At 46.1% G+C, this 23,882-nt stretch overlaps 1 protein-coding gene across 2 annotated transcripts in view; it reads right to left on the bottom strand.

Annotated features, from left to right (window-relative positions):
• Window positions 1-7,173: 7,173 nt before the first annotated feature.
• The window catches only part of LOC143298065 (telomerase protein component 1-like), a 45,194-nt gene continuing 28,485 nt past the window's right edge, over window positions 7,174-23,882 (bottom strand). For both annotated transcript variants that reach the window (XM_076610738.1, XM_076610737.1), the window contains exons 14-19: window positions 23,705-23,882; window positions 17,935-18,147; window positions 15,211-15,414; window positions 13,568-13,716; window positions 12,620-12,692; window positions 7,174-8,363 (exon numbers count right to left, since the gene is read on the bottom strand). The exon at window positions 23,705-23,882 is cut by the window's right edge and continues 29 nt beyond it. In XM_076610738.1, coding sequence (XP_076466853.1) covers window positions 7,989-8,363; window positions 12,620-12,692; window positions 13,568-13,716; window positions 15,211-15,414; window positions 17,935-18,147; window positions 23,705-23,882 — 1,192 coding nt within the window. In that variant the 3' untranslated portion in view covers window positions 7,174-7,988. The remainder of the gene's footprint in view (window positions 8,364-12,619; window positions 12,693-13,567; window positions 13,717-15,210; window positions 15,415-17,934; window positions 18,148-23,704) is intronic.

Below are 23,882 nucleotides of genomic sequence, written 5' to 3'. Positions count from 1 at the left end.
TCAGTGAGGTGAAGGTGATCAGTGAGGTGAAGGTGATCATGAGGAGTGAGGTGAAGGTGATCAGTGAGGTGAAGGTGATCAGTGAGGTGAAGGTGATCAGTGAGGTGAAGGTGATCATGAGGAGTGAGGTGAAGGTGATCATGAGGAGTGAGGTGAAGGTGATCATGAGGAGGGTGATCATGAGGAGTGAGGTGAAGGTGATCATGAGGAGTGAGGTGAAGGTGATCATGAGGAGTGAGGTGAAGGTGATCATGAGGAGTGAGGTGAAGGTGATCATGAGGAGGGTGATCATGAGGAGTGAGGTGAAGGCAGTCACAGACACTGGATGGGGCAGTTCAACGAAGAAGAAGAAGAAGAAACCCTGTTGTCCAATAACAGCTCTGTCAGGTCGGTCTGCATGGTGTTTTACACCACACTCAATTACAATAATGACAGTAATAATAATAATGATAATAACAGTAACATCGTATTTTATTCATATTGCGCTTCTCCCTAACAACCACACTCTTTCACCAAACAGAAGGCCGAAAGCACATTGCACAAAAACATGTTCTTCTGCGTTCACTCGTATGCACACGAGTGGCCTTTTTACGTGTATGACCGTTTTTACCCCGCCATGTAGGCAGCCATACTCCGTTTTCAGGGGTGTGCATGCTGGGTATGTTCTTGTTTCCATAACCCACCGAACGCTGACATGGATTACAGGATCTTTAACGTGCGTATTTGATCTTCTGCTTGCATATACGCACGAAGGGGGTTCAGGCACTAGCAGGTCTGTACATATGTTGACCTGGGAGATCGTAAAAATCTCCACCCTTTACCCACCAGGCGCCGTCACCATGATTCGAACCCGGGACCCTCAGATTGACAGTCCAACGCTTTAACCACTTGGCTATTGCGCCCGTCAAAAACATGTTAAAATGAGCACATTATAATAAGTCGTGTTAATAATGTTTCAAGTTTTAAAAAAAAAGAAAAAAAAAAGTTGCTAAATTTTTCTTTATCAAACCATTTGAAAACTGAAAAAAACCCAAAACCACACCATGAATCGCTGGAAAGAAGTGTATCACATAAAACTCACATGTAAACATTTAAAAACACCAATATCACTTTATATAACACTCTCACATATCTTATTCTCCTCCCTGCCACCAACCCCTTCCCTGCTGTTCTGACACATGAACTACCTGTCCACTTTCACAGGGATGTTTTAGCAAATTCATTTTTGCAAATAATCTCAAAAGTAGCTGCAACGTTCCTGGAAAATAGCGCTGTGTGCATCAAAGAATGGCGGTTTGGTATGCAACGTTAACAACGTTCAGTGAATCTGCCTTCCAGACATTTCTTTGTGTAGAACTGAGTGGTAGATTCAGTTTGTTCATAACCACACTCTCACAAGCATCATGTATGCACACACACACACATGCACATACACTCACACTTAAACACACTTGAATACATGCATAAATGCAGACTGCATGAACATATGTATGCATGCATGCATCTGATGTATACGTCCATCATCACAACATTGCTTGTAAGTGTGTGACTGTGATTACATGATTTTGCACAAAAAAACTTGTTTCATTAGACAGTAATGGCAATGAAATCATTTCAGATTGGCACATAGAAATGCAAATTTATGTTTTCACATAACAATATTTGCATGATTTTTGCGCTCTGGCATTTAACATTGCACACAACCAGTACGCTGACCGTGCTACAGTCAGAAAAACTCAGTCAGCAGTCAGTCCCACATAAAGGTTTCCACAAAAATCTTCACCTGCTGTTGAACTCTTGCTGCCAGGTTGCTGTGTGAAAAACACCCCCCAGCACCAAACTTAGTCTCCATACTCTTGTGACACAATGTTGGTTCATGTCAAAACAACACGATGGACTTAACTCACTTCAAACTCAGCCAAGGGGAGGAAAGTCAGTTTCTTACTGGGCAGGAAAGGTGGCTGCAGCTGTCCAGCTTTGTTACAATGTGGAGTGATGGCCTAGAGGTAATGCGTCCACCAAGGAAGCGAGAGAATCTCAGCACACTGGTTCGAATTCCGGCACAGTCGCCAGTATTTTCTCCCCTCCACTAGACCTTGAGTGGTGGTCTGGACGCTAGTCATTTGGATGAGACGATAAACCGAGGTCCTGTGTGCAGCATGCACTTAGTGCATGTAAAAGAACCCATGGCAACAAAAGGGTTGTTCCTGGCAAAATTCTGTAGAAAAATCCAATTCGATTGGAAAACATAAAAAAAAACTGCAGGCAGGAAAAAATACAAAAAGTGGGTGGCGCTCTCAGTGTAGCGACGCGCTCTCCCTGGGGAGAACAGTCTGAATTTCACGCAGAGAAATCTGTTGTGACAAAAAGAGTAATACAATACAATACAATACAACACAGCACAATACAATACAAAAGGTCCATTTCACCTGACCCTTTGATGTCAACTGAAGTTGACTACAGTGGTGAACTGTCAAGTCGACTGAAGTCACCTCTGACAGTGAAAGAGTTGAATGGGAAAATGATTCATTTCCTGTCAGAATGGGAAAATGACTTTTTCTCTGCAGTGACTGCCAATGAGTTCATACAAGATTTTCTCACCTTTCTATTCATCTTAGTTCGACCCAATACACCAGATCTTAACCCCTTAAATGATACGAGTACATTGGTCAGAAAAGGGTCGTCACCTCAGTGACATCAGAGTGAGGTCACAGGTCAGGATGCTGGTCACCATTCTTTCTTTGGACTTCCTCCTCCTCTGTCAGCTTTGGTCAGTCAGAATCACTGACATCACTGTTAGCTTTGGGCAGTCAGATTCACTGACATCTGTGTGGAGTCTATCAGCTTTGGTCAGTCAGAATCACTGACATCACTGTTAGCTTTGGGCAGTCAGATTCACTGACATCTGTGTGGAGTCTATCAGCTTTGGTCAGTCAGAATCACTGACATCACAATCAGCTTTGGTCAGTCAGAATCACTGATATCTGTGTGGAGTCTATCAGCTTTGGTCAGTCAGAATCACTGACATCACAATCAGCTTTGGTCAGTCAGAATCACTGATATCTGTGTGGAGTGTGTCAGCTTTGGACAGTCAGAATCACTGACAACACTGTCAGCTTTGGTCGGTCAGAATCACTGACATCACTATCAGCTTTGGACAGTCAGAATCACTGACATCACAATCAGCTTTGGTCAGTCAGAATCACTGACATCTGTTGAGTCTATCAGCTTTGGACAGTCAGAATCACTGACATCACAATCAGCTTTGGTCAGTCAGAATCACTGACATCTGTTGAGTCTATCAGCTTTGGACAGTCAGAATCACTGACATCTGTTGAGTCTATCAGCTTTGGACAGTCAGAATCACTGACATCAGTTGAGTCTATCAGCTTTGGACAGTCAGAATCACTGACATCACTATCAGCTTTGGTCAGTCAGAATCACTGACATCACTATCAGCTTTGGTCAGTCAGAATCACTGACATCACAATCAGCTTTGGACAGTCAGAATCACTGACATCACTGCACACAAGAAGTACGGAATACAACTGAAACTGACGCCACACTGATCTTGTATCACCAAGGTCCAGTTGTCAAGGAGTTAATTCCTCTACCTGTGAACTACAAGGCTACTTGTGAAGGCTACCTGTGAACCACAAGGCTACCTGTGAACTACAAGGCCACCTGTGAACTACAAGGCTGCCTGTGAACTACAAGGCTACAAGGCTACCTGTGAACTACAAGGCTACCTGTGAACTACAAGGCTACCTGTGAAGGCTACCTGTGAACTACAAGGCTGCCTGTGAAGGCTGCCTGTGAACTACAAGGCTACCTGTGAACTACAAGGCTACCTGTGAAGGCTGCCTGTGAACTACAAGGCTACCTGTGAACTACAAGGCTACCTGTGAAGGCTGCCTGTGAACTACAAGGCTACCTGTGAACTACAAGGCTACCTGTGAACTACAGTGACTTTCAGAGCACAGTTCTTTCCCTCACTGAAACCAGCTCCAGGACAACAAGGGTTTACTGTGAATTTGCTCCCTGTGCAACTTTCAGGCTACCTGACACTCAGCTGATCCCATTAAGGCACTGTGAATACAGCTACTGTAACTACAAGGCGTAACCCTGGCAGGTATTAGAAAGTTTGGCAACGAAAGAGCTAACCTATTCGAACAACAAGGCAACTTGTAACTATTCAGGTTTCACAGGCAGTTTAAAAAGCAATTAAGGTACACAGGCACTACCTGTAACCACAAGTGCTCAGAATAACTAAATAGTGTACCTGTAAGCATAATAGCCCTTACAGCAAGCTATCATATAAGGTACAGCTGGCAATTAAACAGTGTCAGTCAGTGAATACAATATATCCTGTTAACTACAAGTGCCAATGAATACACAAGGTATCATGTAAGTACCTGTGAACTACAATGTTGCCATGTGCATCAAGGCATTACATATTGCAAAGTTACATGACAAAACATGATCAGATTAACAACAAAGGCAATTTAATAAAGCGGTACTCAGGTAATTAATATACTTGGTACCAGGAATATCTATGCCATTCCATGCCAGGCAATATCAGTAGATCCCCAGTGAACTCAAGGCTACCTTGTCAAGTACACAGGCTACATATGTGCCTTAATACATATTCATATTGAATAAGCAGTCTACCTATGTGTGCATTGAAAACAAGGTCTACCAGTGAACTACAAGCTACCTGTAAATACAAGGCTACCTGTGAAGCTGCCTGTGAACTACAAGGCTACCTGTGAACTACAAGGCTACCTGTGAAGGCTGCCTGTGAACTACAAGGCTACCTGTGAACTACAAGGCTACCTGTGAAGGCTGCCTGTGAACTAAGGCTACCTGTGAACTACAAGGCTACCTGTGAAGGCTACCTGTGAACTACAAGGCTGCCTGTGAAGGCTGCCTGTGAACTACAAGGCTACCTGTGAACTACAAGGCTACCTGTGAAGGCTGCCTGTGAACTACAAGGCTACCTGTGAACTACAAGGCTACCTGTGAAGGCTGCCTGTGAACTACAAGGCTACCTGTGAACTACAAGGCTACCTGTGAAGGCTACCTGTGAACTACAAGGCTACAAGGAGTTAATTCCTCTACCTGTGAACTACAAGGCTACCTGTGAACTACAAGGCTACCTGTGAAGGCTACCTGTGAACTACAAGGCTACCTGTGAACTACAAGGCTACCCATGAAGGCTACCTGTGAACTACAAGGCTACCTGTGAACTACAAGGCTACCTGTGAAGGCTACCTGTGAACTACAAGGCTACCTGTGAAGGCTACCTGTGAACTACAAGGCTACCTGTGAACTACAAGGCTACCTGTGAAGGCTGCCTGTGAAGGCTACCTGTGAACTACAAGGCTACCTGTGAACTACAAGGCTGCCTGTGAACTACAAGGCTGCCTGTGAACTACAAGGCTGCCTGTGAACTACAAGGCTACCTGTGAAGGCTACCTGTGAACTACAAGGCTGCCTGTGAACTACAAGGCTACCTGTGAACTACAAGGCTGCCTGTGAACTACAAGGCTACATGTGAAGGCTACCTGTGAACTACAAGGCTGCCTGTGAACTACAAGGCTACATGTGAAGGCTACCTGTGAACTACAAGGCTGCCTGTGAACTACAAGGCTGCCTGTGAACTACAAGGCTACTAGGCTACCTGTGAACTACAAGGCTACCTGTGAACTACGAGGCTACCTGTGAACTACGAGGCTGCCTGTGAACTACAAGGCTACCTGTGAACTACAAGGCTACTAGGCTGCCTGTGAACTACAAGGCTACCTGTGAACTACAAGGCTACTAGGCTGCCTGTGAACTACAAGGCTACCTGTGAACTACAAGGCTACCTGTGAACTACAAGGCTACCTGTGAAGGCTGCCTGTGAACTACAAGGCTACCTGTGAACTACAAGGCTACCTGTGAAGGCTGCCTGTGAACTACAAGGCTACCTGTGAACTACAAGGCTACCTGTGAAGGCTGCCTGTGAACTAAGGCTACCTGTGAACTACAAGGCTACCTGTGAAAGCTGCCTGTGAACTACAAGGCTACCTGTGAACTACAAGGCTACCTGTGAAAGCTGCCTGTGAACTACAAGGCTACCTGTGAACTACAAGGCTACCTGTGAAGGCTACCTGTGAACTACAAGGCTGCCTGTGAACTACAAGGCTGCCTGTGAACTACAAGGCTACCTGTGAACTACAAGGCTGCCTGTGAACTACAAGGCTACATGTGAAGGCTACCTGTGAACTACAAGGCTACCTGTGAACTACAAGGCTGCCTGTGAACTACAAGGCTACCTGTGAACTACAAGGCTACTAGGCTACCTGTGAACTACAAGGCTACCTGTGAACTACGAGGCTACCTGTGAACTACGAGGCTGCCTGTGAACTACAAGGCTGCCTGTGAACTACAAGGCTACCTGTGAACTACAAGGCTACTAGGCTGCCTGTGAACTACAAGGCTACCTGTGAACTACAAGGCTACTAGGCTGCCTGTGAACTACAAGGCTACCTGTGAACTACTAGGCTACCTGTGAACTACAAGGCTACCTGTGAACTACAAGGCTACTAGGCTGCCTGTGAACTACAAGGCTGCCTGTGAACTACAAGGCTACCTGTGAAGGCTACCTGTGAACTACAAGGCTACCTGTGAACTACAAGGCTACTAGGCTGCCTGTGAACTACAAGGCTGCCTGTGAACTACAAGGCTACCTGTGAACTACAAGGCTGCCTTTTCTCAGAGCGACAGTTCTTGGTCCCCGTGCCACTGGTCCCAAACCATGCGTCAGACAGAAGCGAAAGTTTTTTTTGTTGTTTTTATTTGCTGCCCCTCATGTGCACTGTTTCAGGGGCATCCCTCCCACTCCACTGATCCCGAGTCTCATTAAAGCAGTGTGTGTGTTCCTAATTATTCATGTCAGTACATTTCCCACAAAATGGACGTAAAGCATGGCAGTGTTTTCAGAGAAGTTTGGCAACAAAGAGTAACCTATTCCAGATTACAACAGGCAATTTTCAACCTATTCCAGGTTTCATCAGGCAGTTATAAAAACAAATTCAGGTTACAGCAGGCACTTACCAATATACTCCAAGTTGCATCAGGCAATAATCTATATATTAGTGTTACAGCAAGCAATTATATATACCCAGTTACAGCAAGCAATTATCAATATATTCCAGGTTACAGCAGGCAATTATCAGTGTATTCCAAGTTATATCAGGCAATTATCAATATATTCCAAGCTTCATCAGGCAATTATCAATATATTCCAAAGAATACATCAGACAATTATCAATATATTCCAAAGTTACATTAGACAATTATCAATGTATTCCAAGTTGCATCAGGCAATTATCAATATACTCCAAAGTTACATCAGACAAAAACCATGATATTCAAGATTACAACAGGCAATTATCAATAAATTCTTGGTATCCTCAGGTAATTATCAATATATTCTTGGTTACAGCAGGCAATTATCAATATATTCCATTCCAAGTGACACCAGGCAATAATCAATATATTCCAAGTTACATCAGGCAATAATCAATATATTCCAAATTACATCAAACAATATTCAATATATAGATAAAGCAGTCAATATCACATAGCTTTGTGAATGCATTCAAGCAAAACACTAACTGTTCCTACAAACAGTGTCAACTATTCCCAGTATACACAATGTAAAAAAAAAAGAAAAAAAAAGGGAAAGTAAAATAATGATATGTAATTATCATAACCAGAAAGCCAGCTCCCTTGCCTGTACTCCAGAATGTATATGTGTATGTGTCTGGAGTTTCAGGAGGTGGGTTTTAAGGCCAGACTTGAAAGAGCTGAGTGTGTAGACCTGACGAAGCGAAACAGGAAGTTCATTACAAAAGAAAGGTTAACTGACAGAGAAAGAACAGCGGACGACAGTGGAGTGTTTAAATCGAACAGGCGTAGGCATGGCGAGGCGAGTGGCATCAGGACAGGTGGTCCCTGAACATGGCGCACATCTTGCCGTTGATGCCCAGCCCACACAAGTGACACAGCACAGCCGGCTTTGGCCCGAACGGCTTGGTGGCGTCGATCCTGTCGGCCATGACCACCCCCTGGCACACACAGCAGCGATACACGCTGGGCCCCATGCGGTTCTTCATGGCGTGCTGCATACAGAGACGGGCGTGGCGGCGAGAGGCTGGGGGCTGCACCACCAGGCTGCAGCACAGGCAGCACACATCCTTGTTGGGGAACAGCACCCCCGGGTTGAACCCCCCCGACCGGTGGGTGCACATCTGACACATGATTATCTCCCTTGTGCCTGACAGGGTGTCGCTGGGGTTCCGACAGCGCAGCTCCTGTTGACATCGACACAGCACAGTGTTAATGGTCAACTGTCAGAGCTCCTGTTGACGACACAGCACAGTGTTAACAGTAAACTGTCAGAGCTCCTGTTGACATCGACACAGCACAGTGTTAATGGTCAACTGTCAGAGCTCCTGTTGACGACACAGCACAGTGTTAACAGTAAACTGTCAGAGCTCCTGTTGTCGACACAGCACAGTGTTAACAGTAAACTGTCAGAGCTCCTGTTGATGACACAGCACAGTGTTAACAGTAAACTGTCAGAGCTCCTGTTGACGACACAGCACAGTGTTAACAGTAAACTGTCAGAGCTCCTGTTGATGACACAGCACAGTGTTAATGGTCAACTGTCAGAGCTCCTGTTGATGACACAGCACAGTGTTAACAGTAAACTGTCAGAGCTCCTGTTGTCGACACAGCACAGTGTTAATGGTCAACTGTCAGAGCTCCTGTTGATGACACAGCACAGTGTTAACAGTAAACTGTCAGAGCTCCTGTTGATGACACAGCACAGTGTTAACAGTAAACTGTCAGAGCTCCTGTTGATGACACAGCACAGTGTTAACAGTAAACTGTCAGAGCTCCTGTTGATGACACAGCACAGCGTTAATGGTCAACTGTCTGAGCTCCTGTTGTTGACACAGCACAGTGTTAACAGTAAACTGTCAGAGCTCCTGTTGTCGACACAGCACAGTGTTAACAGTAAACTGTCAGAGCTCCTGTTGACGACACAGCACAGTGTTAACAGTAAACTGTCAGAGCTCCTGTTGTCGACACAGCACAGTGTTAACAGTAAACTGTCAGAGCTCCTGTTGACGACACAGCACAGTGTTAATGGTCAACTGTCAGAGCTCCTGTTGTCAACACAGCACAGTGTCAACAGTAAACTGTCAGAGCTCCTGTTGTCGACACAGCACAGTGTTAACAGTAAACTGTTAGAGCTCCTGTTGACGACACAGCACAGTGTTAATGGTCAACTGTCAGAGCTCCTGTTGACGACACAGCACAGTGTTAACAGTAAACTGTCAGAGCTCCTGTTGACGAAACAGCGCAGTGTTAACACTAAACTGTCAGAGCTCCTGTTGTCAACACAAAACAGTGTTAATGGTCAACTGTCAGAGCTCCTGTTGACGACACAGCGCAGTGTTAACAGTAAACTGTCAGAGCTCCTGTTGTCGACACAGCACAGTGTTAATGGTCAACTGTCAGAGCTCCTGTTTTCAGCACAGCGTTAACGGTAAACTGTTGCCATGTAAACCCTCGGAGAAATAATACCATGAACGAATGATGAGTCAGCACAGCGTTTATGGTGAACTGTTACCTTGTAAAACGCTCAGAAAAATATCACCATGCATAAATGATGAGCCAGGTTTGCTGTTTGTGATTGTGTTGCTTTGCACGGCGGTGCAGGTTTAGGTCCAGGGATAAAGAATGGAATGTCTGCAAGAGATGTCCATGCGTCATTGAAAAACCAGGTGAGTCAATGTCGTCAGTATCGGCGGATTCGTCGGGGGCTGTTGTTTGAGGGACGTGGTGGCGGTCTCCACTCTGGGGGGGACGCTCACTCAGTCTGGCTCCGCGACTAAGTCATTATTGTCGTTAGTAGGGGGCTTAGTAGGTGGTGTCCTAAGTACGTAAAATCAGAACAGGCACCACTGAACACCACCGAAGTGACTCAGCAGCAGTGCAGGGTCTCCTCTGGTGTGTGGCCTCCAGGCGACCTAACATCGATGGTTCCCTGTGGACTGCCGACGCTGGAACTGCGACGGACGAACCCGGGTGTGGCCGTGTATGGGGGAATCTAAATGAGCGGCGTGGGAGTAATGCCACTGAAAACGGTGCAGATGATGGGGCAGCAAAAAAAAAAAAAAAAAAAAAAAAAAAAAAGAAGAAAAACCAGGTGAGAGAATGATGTTAATTCATGACGCCACGTCTTGCTTCAGCAGCCAGTGTTCCGTTCTCTCTCCCAGCCCAGCCAGTGCTGTGAGGTGAAACTTCAGTCAGGGAATAATAATAATAATAATAATAATAATATTTTATCTTTATACAGCGCTATAATACAAGCATAAGCAAGCTCTAAGCACTTTACAATCCAGTACCTAAAGTGAAACAAGAAAGTATATAAAAAGTAGTAGAAACATAAAACAGAATCATTAATATTATTAAAACAACAATACAATACATAAAACTCACAAAGTAACATACTATCAATACAACAACTGTTACACTCCAACACCCACACTAACACCCACACACAGACACACACATGATTAAACGGCTGAGATAACAGCAATTTTCACTTAAAATACATACATGTAAAAAGGGACATAATTGTAATCTGCATGACACAGATTTTGTAAAAATTGTAAAATAAAATTTTGGATAGAAAAGGTAAAAGGGGTAAAAATCGGGTCATTCTCCCTTTCGAACCACACCACCACCATCCATCTACCCACCCACCATTCTCTCTACTCTCCCATCACACACACACTCACACTGCCATGGGAAATGGGGTCCTGCAATGGGTAAAGTACCCAGTTAACGCCCACCCCCAACATGGTAGCTGACAGCAGTTACATTGTACACAGAGTTCCTGAGTGTAAGTAGTGATTACCATGACTGTCCAGTCCTACCTCACGGCATCTGTCAACAGTGATTACCATGACTGTCCAGTCCTACCTCACAGCATCTGTCAACAGTGATTACCATGACTGTTCAGTCCTACCTCACGGCATCTGTCAACAGTGATTACCATGACTGTCCAGTCCTACCTCACAGCATCTGTCAACAGTGATTACCATGACCTCACGGCATCTGTCAACAGTGATTACCATGACTGTCCAGTCCTACCTCACAGCATCTGTCAACAGTGATTACCATGACTGTCCAGTCCTACCTCACGGCATCTGTCAACAGTGATTACCATGACTGTCCAGTCCTGCCTCACGGCATCTGTCAACAGTGATTACCATGACTGTCCAGTCCTACCTCACGGCATCTGTCAACAGTGATTACCATGACTGTCCAGTCCTGCCTCACGGCATCTGTCAACAGTGATTACCATGACTGTCCAGTCCTACCTCACGGCATCTGTCAACAGTGATTACCATGACTGTCCAGTCCTGCCTCACGGCATCTGTCAACAGTGATTACCATGACTGTCCAGTCCTACCTCACGGCATCTGTCAACAGTGATTACCATGACTGTCCAGTCCTGCCTCACGGCATCTGTCAACAGTGATTACCATGACTGTTCAGTCCTACCTCACGGCATCTGTCAACAGTGATTACCATGACTGTTCAGTCCTACCTCACAGCATCTGTCAACAGTGATTACCATGACTGTCCAGTCCTACCTCACAGCATCTGTCAACAGTGATTACCATGACTGTCCAGTCCTACCTCACAGCATCTGTCAACAGTGATTACCATGACTGTTCAGTCCTACCTCATAGCATCTGTCAACAGTGATTACCATGACTGTTCAGTCCTACCTCACAGCATCTGTCAACAGTGATTACCATGACTGTTCAGTCCTATCTCACGGCATCTGTCAACAGTGATTACCATGACCTCACAGCATCTGTCAACAGTGATTACCATGACCTCACGGCATCTGTCAACAGTGATTACCATGACTTCACGGCATCTGTCAACAGTGATTACCATGACTGTCCAGTCCTGCCTCACGGCATCTGTCAACAGTGATTACCATGACCTCACGGCATCTGTCAACAGTGATTACCATGACCTCACGGCATCTGTCAACAGTGATTACCATGACTGTCCAGTCCTGCCTCACGGCATCTGTCAACAGTGATTACCATGACCTCACGGCATCTGTCAACAGTGATTACCATGACTGTTCAATCCTACCTCACGACATCTGTCAACAGTGATTACCATGACTGTCCAGTCCTGCCTCACGGCATCTGTCAACAGTGATTACCATGACTGTTCAGTCCTACCTCATGGCATCTGTCAACAGTGATTACCATGACTGTCCAGTCCTATCTCACAGCATCTGTCAACAGTGAGTACCATGACTGTTCAATCCTACCTCACAGCATCTGTCAACAGTGATTACCATGACTGTTCAGTCCTACCTCACAGCATCTGTCAACAGTGATTACCATGACTGTTCAGTCCTACCTCACAGCATCTGTCAACAGTGATTACCATCAATGTTCAATTAATCATTCCTGTTTCTTAGTCCCACTATGCATGATGTGCATTGCAGTGAACTTACACTCAGCAGTCGACTTCTCTGAAAACCAGGCATACGGGCGGCGTGCGGGTCACGTCGGATGAAATCGATCAACCTGTGGAAAAAACACACAACTCTTGATCAACCTGTGGATAACACATATCAACCTGTGGAAAACACACAACTTTGAAAATGAAACAGGAAGCGAATGAAGAGCATATAAAGGCAGCCGTCAGTCGGCTCTACGCAGGTAGGCAGCCTGTTGTGCAAATGACTCTTGCGTTTGTGGAGCGCTTAGAACTCACTCTCTGAGTGAAGATAGGCACCAGATAAGAATCAACAAGTATCCATGATGATAAAATGATTTTAAAAAAAAGAAAAAGAAAAAAAAATGACATGGGTGTGGAGTGGGTGTGGGTTTATGAGCTGGAGTTGGAGCAGGAAGATTAATTGTGTATGCGGGTGTATTTGTGTGTTTTTAGCATGCATACGTCATTGTATCCTTCATTGAAAATGCCCTGTGCTTTTGTATCATTAGATTGGGCGTACCAAATGTTGTTTTATTATTATTATCATTATTTTTGTATTTGTATTTCTTTTTATCACAACAGATTTCTCTGTGTGAAATTTGGGCTGCTCTCCCCAGGGAGAGCGCGTCGCTATACTACAGCGCCACCCATTTTAAAAATTTTTTTCCTGCATGCAGTTTTATTTGTTTTTCCTATTGATGTGGATTTTTCTACAGAATTTTGCCAGGAACAACCCTTTTGTTGCCGTGGGTTCTTTTACGTGCGCTAAGTGCATGCTGCACACGGGACCTCGGTTTATCTTTTCATCTGAATGACTAGCGTCCAGACCACCAGTGGAGGGTGAGAAAATATGAGCGGCTAAACCGTGATTCGAACCAGCGCGCTCAGATTCTCTCGCTTCCTAGGCGGACGCGTTACCTCTAGGCCATCACTCCATTATTATTATCCTGTTGCTCCTCACCGCGAGTTCAGGCCGGCCAGCCTCAGCTGCAGGGGCAGGTAATTGATGCGCAGGATCAGACTGTCACAGGAGAACTGGAAGAAGTCGGCCAGCTGTTTGTGCCACACCCGCCGGTCCTCCTCCGCTGCCTCCATGCACTGCCGCACCGCCTGCACCCACACCGCCACCACCCACACCGCAATGATCCACAAACACCTGCACCCACACCACCACCACCCACACCGCAATGATCCACAAACACCTGCACCCACACCACCACCACCCACACCGCAATGATCCACAAACACCTGCACCCACACCACCACCACCCACACCGCAATGATCCACAAACACCACCACCCACACCACAATGATCCACAAACCTGCACCCACATCACCACCCACACTGCAATTATCCACAAACACCTGCACCCACACCAACACTGTAATGATCCACAAATAACACCTGCACCCACACCAACAACACCGCAATTATCCACAAACACTTGCACCCACACCAACAACACCCACACTGCAATGATCCACAAACACCTGCACCCATACCACCACCCACACCACAATGATCCACAAACACCACCACCCACACCACCACCAACACCGCAATGATCCACAAACACCTGCACCCACACCACCACCCACACCACAATGATCCACAAACACCTGCACCCACACCGCAATGATCCACAAACACCACCACCCACACCGCAATGATCCACAAACACCACCACCCACACCGCAATGATCCACAAACACCTGCACCCACACCACCACCACCCACACCACAATGATCCACAAACACCACCACCCACACCACAATGATCCACAAACAACACCACCCACACCACAATGATCCACAAACAACACCAGCACCCACATCACCACCCACACCGCAATGATCCACAAACACCTGCACCCACACCAACACCACCCACACCGCAATGATCCACAAACACCACCACCATCCACACCACAATGATCCACAAACACCTGCACCCACACCACCACCACCCACACCACCACCATCCACACCACCACAATCCACATGATCCACAAACACCTGTGTATTTACTGTGTTTACTGTGTGTTCAATATGTGTTTAGAGTGTGTTCAGTGTGTATTTACTGTGTTTACTGTGTGTTCAGTATGTGTTTAGAGTGTGTTCAGTGTGTATTTACTGTGTTTACTGTGTGTTCAGAGTGTGAATACTGTGTGTTCAGTGTGTATTTACTGTGTTTACTGTGTGTTCAGAGTGTGAATACTGTGTGTTCAGTGTGTATTTACTGTGTTTACTGTGTGTTCAGAGTGTGAATACTGTGTGTTCAGTGTGTATTTACTGTGTTTAATGTGTGTTCAGAGTGTGAATACTGTGTGTTCAGTGTGTATTTACTGTGTTTACTGTGTGTTCAGAGTGTGAATACTGTGTGTTCAGTGTGTATTTACTGTGTTTAATGTGTGTTCAGAGTGTGAATACTGTGTGTTCAGTGTGTATTTACTGTGTTTACTGTGTGTTCAGAGTGTGAATACTGTGTGTTCAGTGTGTATTTACTGTGTTTACTGTGTGTTCAGAGTGTGATCACTGTGTGTTCAGTGTGTATTTACTGCGTCAACCATGACATCTTGTGCTTTTTCACTGTGACTCCTACCTTCCACATGGCCTCATGCACAAAGGTGAAGTACTCCGTCACGTCCCCCGCTGACTGCACGGTTCGGCTGTACGGTTTGAGGACGCGCCGCGCCTGCGCCCAGTACAGGGGAGGGCACTCTGTCTTGCTCTCGGCGTCGCCCAGAACTTGCAGGATGTGGTCGGTGGGGAGACCCGTGGTGGAGGAAGCCATCAGGTACAGGGCCTGGTGGTGGGTGTGGCGTGACAGTGTGGACAGCAGTGGACAGTCAGTGTGTCATGACAGTGTGGACAGCAGTGGACAGTCAGTGTGTCGTGACAGTGTGGACAGCAGTGGACAGTCAGTGTGTCATGACCGTGTGGACAACAATGGACAATCAGTGTGTCGTGACAGTGTGGACAGCAGTGGACAGTCAGTGTGTCGTGACAGTGTGGACAGCAGTGGACAGTCAGTGTGTCGTGACAGTGTGGACAACAATGGACAATCAGTGTGTCATGACAGTGTGGACAACAATGGACAATCAGTGTGTCGTGACAGTGTGGACAGCAGTGGACAGTCAGTGTGTCGTGACAGTGTGGACAGCAGTGGACAGTCAGTGTGTCATGACAGTGTGGACAGCAGTGGACAGTCAGTGTGTTGTGACAGTGTGGACAGCAGTGGACAGTCAGTGTGTCGTGACAGTGTGGACAGTCAGTGTGTCGTGACAGTGTGGACAGCAGTGGACAATCAGTGTGTCATGACAGTGTGGACGGCAGTGGACAGACAGACAGTGTGTCATGACAGTGTGGACAGCAGTGGACAGACAGACAGTGTGTCATGACAGTGTGGACAGCAGTGGACAGACAGACAGTGTGTCATGACAGTGTGGACACAATGGACAGTCAGTGTGTCATGACCGTGTGGACAACAATGGACAATCAGAGTGTCATGACCGTGTGGACAACAATGGACAATCAGAGTGTCATGACCGTGTGGACAGCAGTGGACAATCAGTGTGTCATGACAGTGTGGACAGCAGTAGACAGACAGTCAGTGTGTCATGACAGTGTGGACAACAGTAGACAGACAGTCAGTGTCATGACAGTGTGGACAGCAGTGGACAATCAGTGTGTCATGACAGTGTGGACAGCAGTGGACAATCAGTGTGTCATGACAGTGTGGACAGCAGTGGACAGTCAGTGTGTCATGACAGTGTGGACAGCAGTGGACAATCAGTGTGTCATGACAGTGTGGACAGCAGTGGACAGACAGTCAGTGTGTCATGACAGTGTGGACAGCAGTGGACAATCAGTGTGTCATGACAGTGTGGACAGCAGTGGACAGTGTGTCATGACAGTGTGGACAGCATTGGACAATCAGTGTGTCGTGACAGTGTTGACAGCAGTGGACAGTCAGTGTGTCATGACAGTGTGGACAGCAGTGGACAGTCAGTGTGTTGTGACAGTGTTGACAGCAGTGGACAGACAGTCAGTGTGTCGTGACAGTGTTGACAGCAGTGGACAATCAGTGTGTCGTGACAGTGTGGACAGCAGTGGACAGTGTGTCATGACAGTGTTGACAGCAGTGGACAATCAGTGTGTCGTGACAGTGTGGACAGCAGTGGACAGTCAGTGTGTCGTGACAGTGTGGACAGCAGTGGACAGTCAGTGTGTCATGACAGTGTGGACAGCAGTGGACAGTCAGTGTGTCATGACAGTGTGGACAGCAGTGGACAGTCAGTGTGTTGTGACAGTGTGGACAGACAGTGTGTCATGACAGTGTGGACAACAATGGACAGTCAGTGTCATGACAGTGTGGACAGCAATGGACAATCAGTGTGTCATGACAGTGTGGACAGCAGTAGACAGTCAGTGTGTCGTGACAGTGTTGACAGCAGTGGACAGTCAGTGTGTCGTGACAGTGTGGACAGCAGTGGACAGTCAGTGTGTTATGACAGTGTGGACAGCAATGGACAGCACAGGTAAGAGCCGCCCTAATTTCACACAGAAATCTGATGCGATAAAACGTAACACAATGCAACACAAATACAATAAAAGGACAACAACAACAAAAAACACAATACAATACAAACACAATAAAAGTACAACACAGTAAAATACACCACACACATGCAAACACACAATCCTGCGGATGTTTATTTCCCTGTGGAAAGCTTAAAGCGGTGACTAGTTTTTTACTGGAATTTTGTTTTTATTATTTACCCTTGACTTGTAGTAGGTATTAATGTGGCGATAGCCTTGAGATGGCCTCAGTGGTCGGCGAGGCTCTAAGCACCATAATTTTTTTCTTCTTCTTCTTCTGCGTTTGTGGGCTGCAACTCCCATGTTCACTCGCATGTACACGAGTGGGCTTTTACGTGCATGACCGTTTTTACCCCGCCATGTAAGCAGTCATACTCCGCTTTCGGGGGTGTGCATGTTGGGTATGTTCTTGCTTCCATAACCCACCGACCACTGACATGGATTACAGGATCTTTAACATGCGTATTTGATCTTCTGCATGCGTTTACACACGAAGGGGATTCAGGCACTAGCAGGTCTGCACATATGTTGACCTGGGAGATCGAAAAAATCTCCACCCTTTACCCACCAGGCGCCGTCACCGTGATTCGAACCCAGGTCCCTCAGATTGAAAGTCCAATGCTTTAACCACTCGGCTATTGCGCCCGTCGCACCATAATTTGATTTGATTCCCTTTCTGCTCTTCTCTCTGTCTGCTTTTGTCTGGCACTCAGACTGTGCTCACCTTCTTAACGTATCCCGTATCATCCTCTGTCAGCAGACGCCCAATCACCGTCGCCAGAAAGGCGTCCATGGTGTCCGGCAGGGCCCGTAACTTGCTGTCCATCATGCGGAAGTCCCCAAAGACCCGCAACTCTTCACACATCAGCGTCATCCACAGAGGGTTGTCTACCTTGGTGATCTGCACCATCTGCTGTAGCTGTTCCGGTTCCAGTTTCTGTGAAGAGAAACAAGAGGCAAAACCTTCTGGTTCCAGTTTCTGTGAAGAGAAACAAGAGGCAAAACCTTCTGGTTCCAGTTTCTGTGAAGAGAAACAAGAGGCAAAACCTTCTGGTTCCAGTTTCTGTGAAGAGAAACAAGAGGCAAAACCTTCTGGTTCCAGTTTCTGTGCAGAGAAACAAGAGGCAAAACCTTCTGGTTCCAGTTTCTGTGCAGAGAAACAAGAGGCAAAACCTTCTGGTTCCAGTTTCTGTGCAGAGAAACAAGAGGCAAACCTTCTAGTTCCAGTTTCTGTGAAGAGAAACAAGAGGCAAACCTTCTAGTTCCAGTTTCTGTGAAGAGTAACGAGAGGAAAAACCTTCTGGTTCAAGTTTCTGTGAAGAGAAACAAGAGGAAAAACCTTCTGGTTCCAGTTCCTGTGAAGAGAAACAAGAGGAAAAACCTTCTGGTTCCAGTTTCTGTGAAGAGAAACAAGAAGCAAAACCTTCTGGTTCCAGTTTCTGTGAAGAGAAACAAGAGGAAAAACCTTCCGGTTCCAGTTTCTGTGAAGAGAAACAAGAGGAAAAACCTTCTAAAACCTTCTGGTTCCAGTTTCTGTGAAGAGAAACAAGAGGCAAAACCTTCTGGTTCCAGTTTCTGTGAAGAGAAACAAGAGGCAAAACCTTCTGGTTCCAGTTTCTGTGAAGAGAAACGAGAGGAAAAACCTTCTGGTTCCAGTTTCTGTGAAGAGAAACAAGAGGCAAAACCTTCTGGTTCCAGTTTCTGTGAAGAGAAACAAGAGGAAATACCTTCTGGTTCCAGTTTCTGTGAAGAGAAACAAGAGGCAATACCTTCTGGTTCCAGTTTCTGTGAAGAGAAACAAGAGGCAAAACCTTCTGGTTCCAGTTTCTGTGAAGAGAAACGAGAGGCAAAACCTTCTGGTTCCAGTTTCTGTGAAGAGAAACAAGAGGCAAAACCTTCTGGTTCCAGTTTCTGTGAAGAGAAACGAGAGGTAAAACCTTCTGGTTCCAGTTTCTGTGAAGAGAAACAAGAGGCAAAACCTTCTGGTTCCAGTTCCTGTGAAGAGAAACAAGAGGCAAAACCTTCTGGTTCCAGTTTCTGTGAAGAGAAACAAGAGGCAAAACCTTCTAGTTCCAGTTTCTGTGAAGAGTAACGAGAGGAAAAACCTTCTGGTTCCAGTTTCTGTGAAGAGAAACGAGAGGAAAAACCTTCTGGTTCCAGTTTCTGTGAAGAGAAACAAGAGGAAAAACCTTCTGGTTCCAGTTTCTGTGAAGAGAAACAAGAGGCAAAACCTTCTGGTTCCAGTTTCTGTGAAGAGAAACAAGAGGCAAAACCTTCTGGTTCCAGTTTCTGTGAAGAGAAACGAGAGGAAAAACCTTCCGGTTCCAGTTTCTGTGAAGAGAAACGAGAGGAAAAACCTTCCGGTTCCAGTTTCTGTGAAGAGAAACAAGAGGAAAAACCTTCCGGTTCCAGTTTCTGTGAAGAGAAACAAGAGGAAAAACCTTCTGGTTCCAGTTTCTGTGAAGAGAAACAAGAGGAAAAACCTTCTGGTTCCAGTTTCTGTGAAGAGAAACAAGAGGAAAAACCTTCACAGTCTCACGTGTGATTCCTGCAGAACAAAAACCAACAAACTGAAGACAGCGAGGATGGAGGGGGTGGGGGAGAGAGGGGAGTGGTGGGTGGTCCACATCGTATATCTGCTCACCATCAGAAACCAGTGTTTGTCCAACCGATGACAACATCTGCTCACCATCAGAAACCAGTGTTTGTCCAACCGATGACAACATCTGCTCACCATCAGAAACCAGTGTTTGTCCAACCAATGACAACATCTGCTCACCATCAGAAACCAGTGTTTGTCCAACCAATGACAACATCTGCTCACCATCAGAACCAGTGTTTGTCCAACCAATGACAACATCTGCTCACCATCAGAAACCAGTGTTTGTCCAACCAATGACAATATCTGCTCACCATCACAAACCAGTGTTTGTCCAACCAATGACAACATCTGCTCACCATCAGAAACCAGTGTTTGTCCAACCAATGACAACATCTGCTCACCATCAGAAACCTGTGTTTGTCCAACCAATGACAACATCTGCTCACCATCAGAAACCAGTGTTTGTCCAACCAATGACAATATCTGCTCACCATCACAAACCAGTGTTTGTCCAACCAATGACAACATCTGCTCACCATCAGAAACCTGTGTTTGTCCAACCAATGACAACATCTGCTCACCATCAGAAACCAGTGTTTGTCCAACCGATGACAACATCTGCTCACCATCAGAAACCAGTGTTTGTCCAACCGATGACAACATCTGCTCACCATCAGAAACCAGTGTTTGTCCAACCGATGACAACATCTGCTCACCATCAGAAACCAGTGTTTGTCCAACCGATGACAACATCTGCTCACCATCAGAAACCAGTGTTTGTCCAACCGATGACAACATCTGCTCACCATCAGAAACCAGTGTTTGTCCAACCGATGACAACATCTGCTCACCATCAGAAACCAGTGTTTGTCCAACCGATGACAACATCTGCTCACCATCAGAAACCAGTGTTTGTCCAACCGATGACAACATCTGCTCACCATCAGAAACCAGTGTTTGTCCAACCGATGACAACATCTGCTCACCATCAGAAACCAGTGTTTGTCCAACCGATGACAACATCTGCTCACCATCAGAAACCAGTGTTTGTCCAACCGATGACAACATCTGCTCACCATCAGAAACCAGTGTTTGTCCAACCAATGACAACATCTGCTCACCATCAGAAACCAGTGTTTGTCCAACCGATGACAACATCTGCTCACCATCAGAAACCAGTGTTTGTCCAACCAATGACAACATCTGCTCACCATCAGAAACCAGTGTTTGTCCAACCAATGACAACATCTGCTCACCATCAGAAACCAGTGTTTGTCCAACCAATGACAACATCTGCTCACCATCAGAAACCAGTGTTTGTCCAACCGATGACAACATCTGCTCACCATCAGAAACCAGTGTTTGTCCAACCAATGACAACATCTGCTCACCATCAGAAACCAGTGTTTGTCCAACCAATGACAACATCTGCTCACCATCAGAAACCAGTGTTTGTCCAACCAATAACAACATCTGCTCACCATCAGAAACCAGTGTTTGTCCAACCAATGACAACATCTGCTCACCATCAGAAACCTGTGTTTGTCCAACCAATGACAACATCTGCTCACCATCAGAAACCAGTGTTTGTCCAACCGATGACAACATCTGCTCACCATCAGAAACCAGTGTTTGTCCAACCGATGACAACATCTGCTCACCATCAGAAACCAGTGTTTGTCCAACTGATGACAACATCTGCTCACCATCAGAAACCAGTGTTTGTCCAACCGATGACAACATCTGCTCACCATCAGAAACCAGTGTTTGTCCAACCAATGACAACATCTGCTCACCATCAGAAACCAGTGTTTGTCCAACTGATGACAACATCTGCTCATCATCAGAAACCAGTGCTTGTCCAACCGATGACAACATCTGCTCACCATCAGAAACCAGTGTTTGTCCAACCAATGGTAACATCTGCTCACCATCAGAAACCAGTGTTTGTCCAACCAATGACAACATCTGCTCACCATCAGAAACCAGTGTTTGTCCAACCGATGACAACATCTGCTCACCATCAGAAACCAGTGTTTGTCCAACTGATGACAACATCTGCTCACCATCAGAAACCAGTGTTTGTCCAACTGATGACAACATCTGCTCACCATCAGAAACCAGTGTTTGTCCAACCGATGACAACATCTGCTCACCATCAGAAACCAGTGTTTGTCCAACCGATGACAACATCTGCTCACCATCAGAAACCAGTGTTTGTCCAACCAATGACAACATCTGCTCACCATCAGAAACCAGTGTTTGTCCAACCGATGACAACATCTGCTCACCATCAGAAACCAGTGTTTGTCCAACCAATGACAACATCTGCTCACCATCAGAAACCAGTGTTTGTCCAACCGATGACAACATCTGCTCACCATCAGAAACCAGTGTTTGTCCAACCGATGACAACATCTGCTCACCATCAGAAACCAGTGTTTGTCCAACCGATGACAACATCTGCTCACCATCAGAAACCAGTGTTTGTCCAACCGATGGTAACATCTGCTCACCATCAGAAACCAGTGTTTGTCCAACCAATGACAACATCTGCTCACCATCAGAAACCAGTGTTTGTCCAACCAATGACAACATCTGCTCACCATCAGAAACCAGTGTTTGTCCAACCAATGGTAACATCTGCTCACCATCAGAAACCAGTGTTTGTCCAACCAATGACAACATCTGCTCACCATCAGAAACCAGTGTTTGTCCAACCAATGACAACATCTGCTCACCATCAGAAACCAGTGTTTGTCCAACCAATGACAACATCTGCTCACCATCAGAAACCAGTGTTTGTCCAACCAATGACAACATCTGCTCACCATCAGAAACCAGTGTTTGTCCAACCAATGAGAACCATTCCAGAGAAATCCAGCTCTTTCTGAAAAATAATGAGCGGTGGAGTGGATGCATTCTCTGACAGCAAACATTGTAGGCTGATGGGCCATCATTACCTACCTGTCTGAACATGGAGGATATTCCCAAGAAATGTCCGTTCATTGTTAAAATCTGTGAAAATGGTTGTCTTCAAAAACAAACATGCAAGCCAAAAACTAGCTGTGTTGAGAACGATAAGAACTGGAGTTACTGAATAGCGAATGGTTTATGTCAGTTATGTAAATGACAGATCCCAGTTCAGTGAAGAACTGTCAAAACACTGAATTAAGTTAGTGATGAAATGATTTACGTTAGTTGTCAAAAGACCTGTAATAATATCAGTAAATGAGATGATTAATCCAGTGGATGTGAGAACTCTGCAACTGAAAACATGACTGCAAAACACAACACACAGAGCAACACATGAGGCAGTTGGTAAGCCAGCGTAAACATTTGTGTGCGTGTGTGCATGCATACATACATGTATGCGTTTATTCATATGTGTGTGGGGTGTGTGCGGAGGTGGTGCAGGTGTGTGTGGTGGGGGGTGAGGGTGGAGTGTAAGCCTGTGACATGAGTGTACATGTGCATACATGAGGGAATCTGGTGAACAGTTCTGTGTGGTGCCCTATGACTCTTCACAGAGTTCATGGAGAAGAAGATGAAGATGCAGAGGTAGAAGAAGAAGAAGAAGAAGAAGATGGAGGAGAAGAAGAAGAGGAAGAAGAAGAAGAAGAAGAAGAAGATGGAGGAGGAGGAGGAGGAGAAAAAGAAGAAGAGGAAGGAGGAGGAGGAGGAGAAGAAGAAGAAGGAGGAGGAGGAGGAGGAGGAGGAGAAGAAGAAGAAGAAGAAGAAGACAAAGAAGCAGAAGACGAAGAAGCAGAAGCAGAAGAAGAAGCAGAAGAAGAAGGCGACAAACAAGAGCAAGAAGAAGAAGCAGAAGACAAAGAAGCAGAAGCAGAAGAAGAAGAAGAAGCAGAAGAAGAAAGCCCCAGCACCTCCTCACCTTGCCGTACTGCTGAAAGAAGGAGGCAGCCAGAGCACAGAGGGCAGGGGAGTCCAGTGCCGACAGCGACAGGTGGAAGGCGGGATGCTCCGTCAGCCGTGACGTGGTCGGCAGGTGGGACACGTTGGCACTCACCACGCAGCGCACACCAGGGGGCAGGGCGGTCGGCAGCCATGAC

Source organism: Babylonia areolata, chromosome 23 (assembly GCF_041734735.1).
Source record: "Babylonia areolata isolate BAREFJ2019XMU chromosome 23, ASM4173473v1, whole genome shotgun sequence".
NCBI lineage: Eukaryota > Metazoa > Mollusca > Gastropoda > Neogastropoda > Buccinidae > Babylonia > Babylonia areolata.
This window is presented reverse-complemented; position numbering and strand designations above follow the sequence as displayed.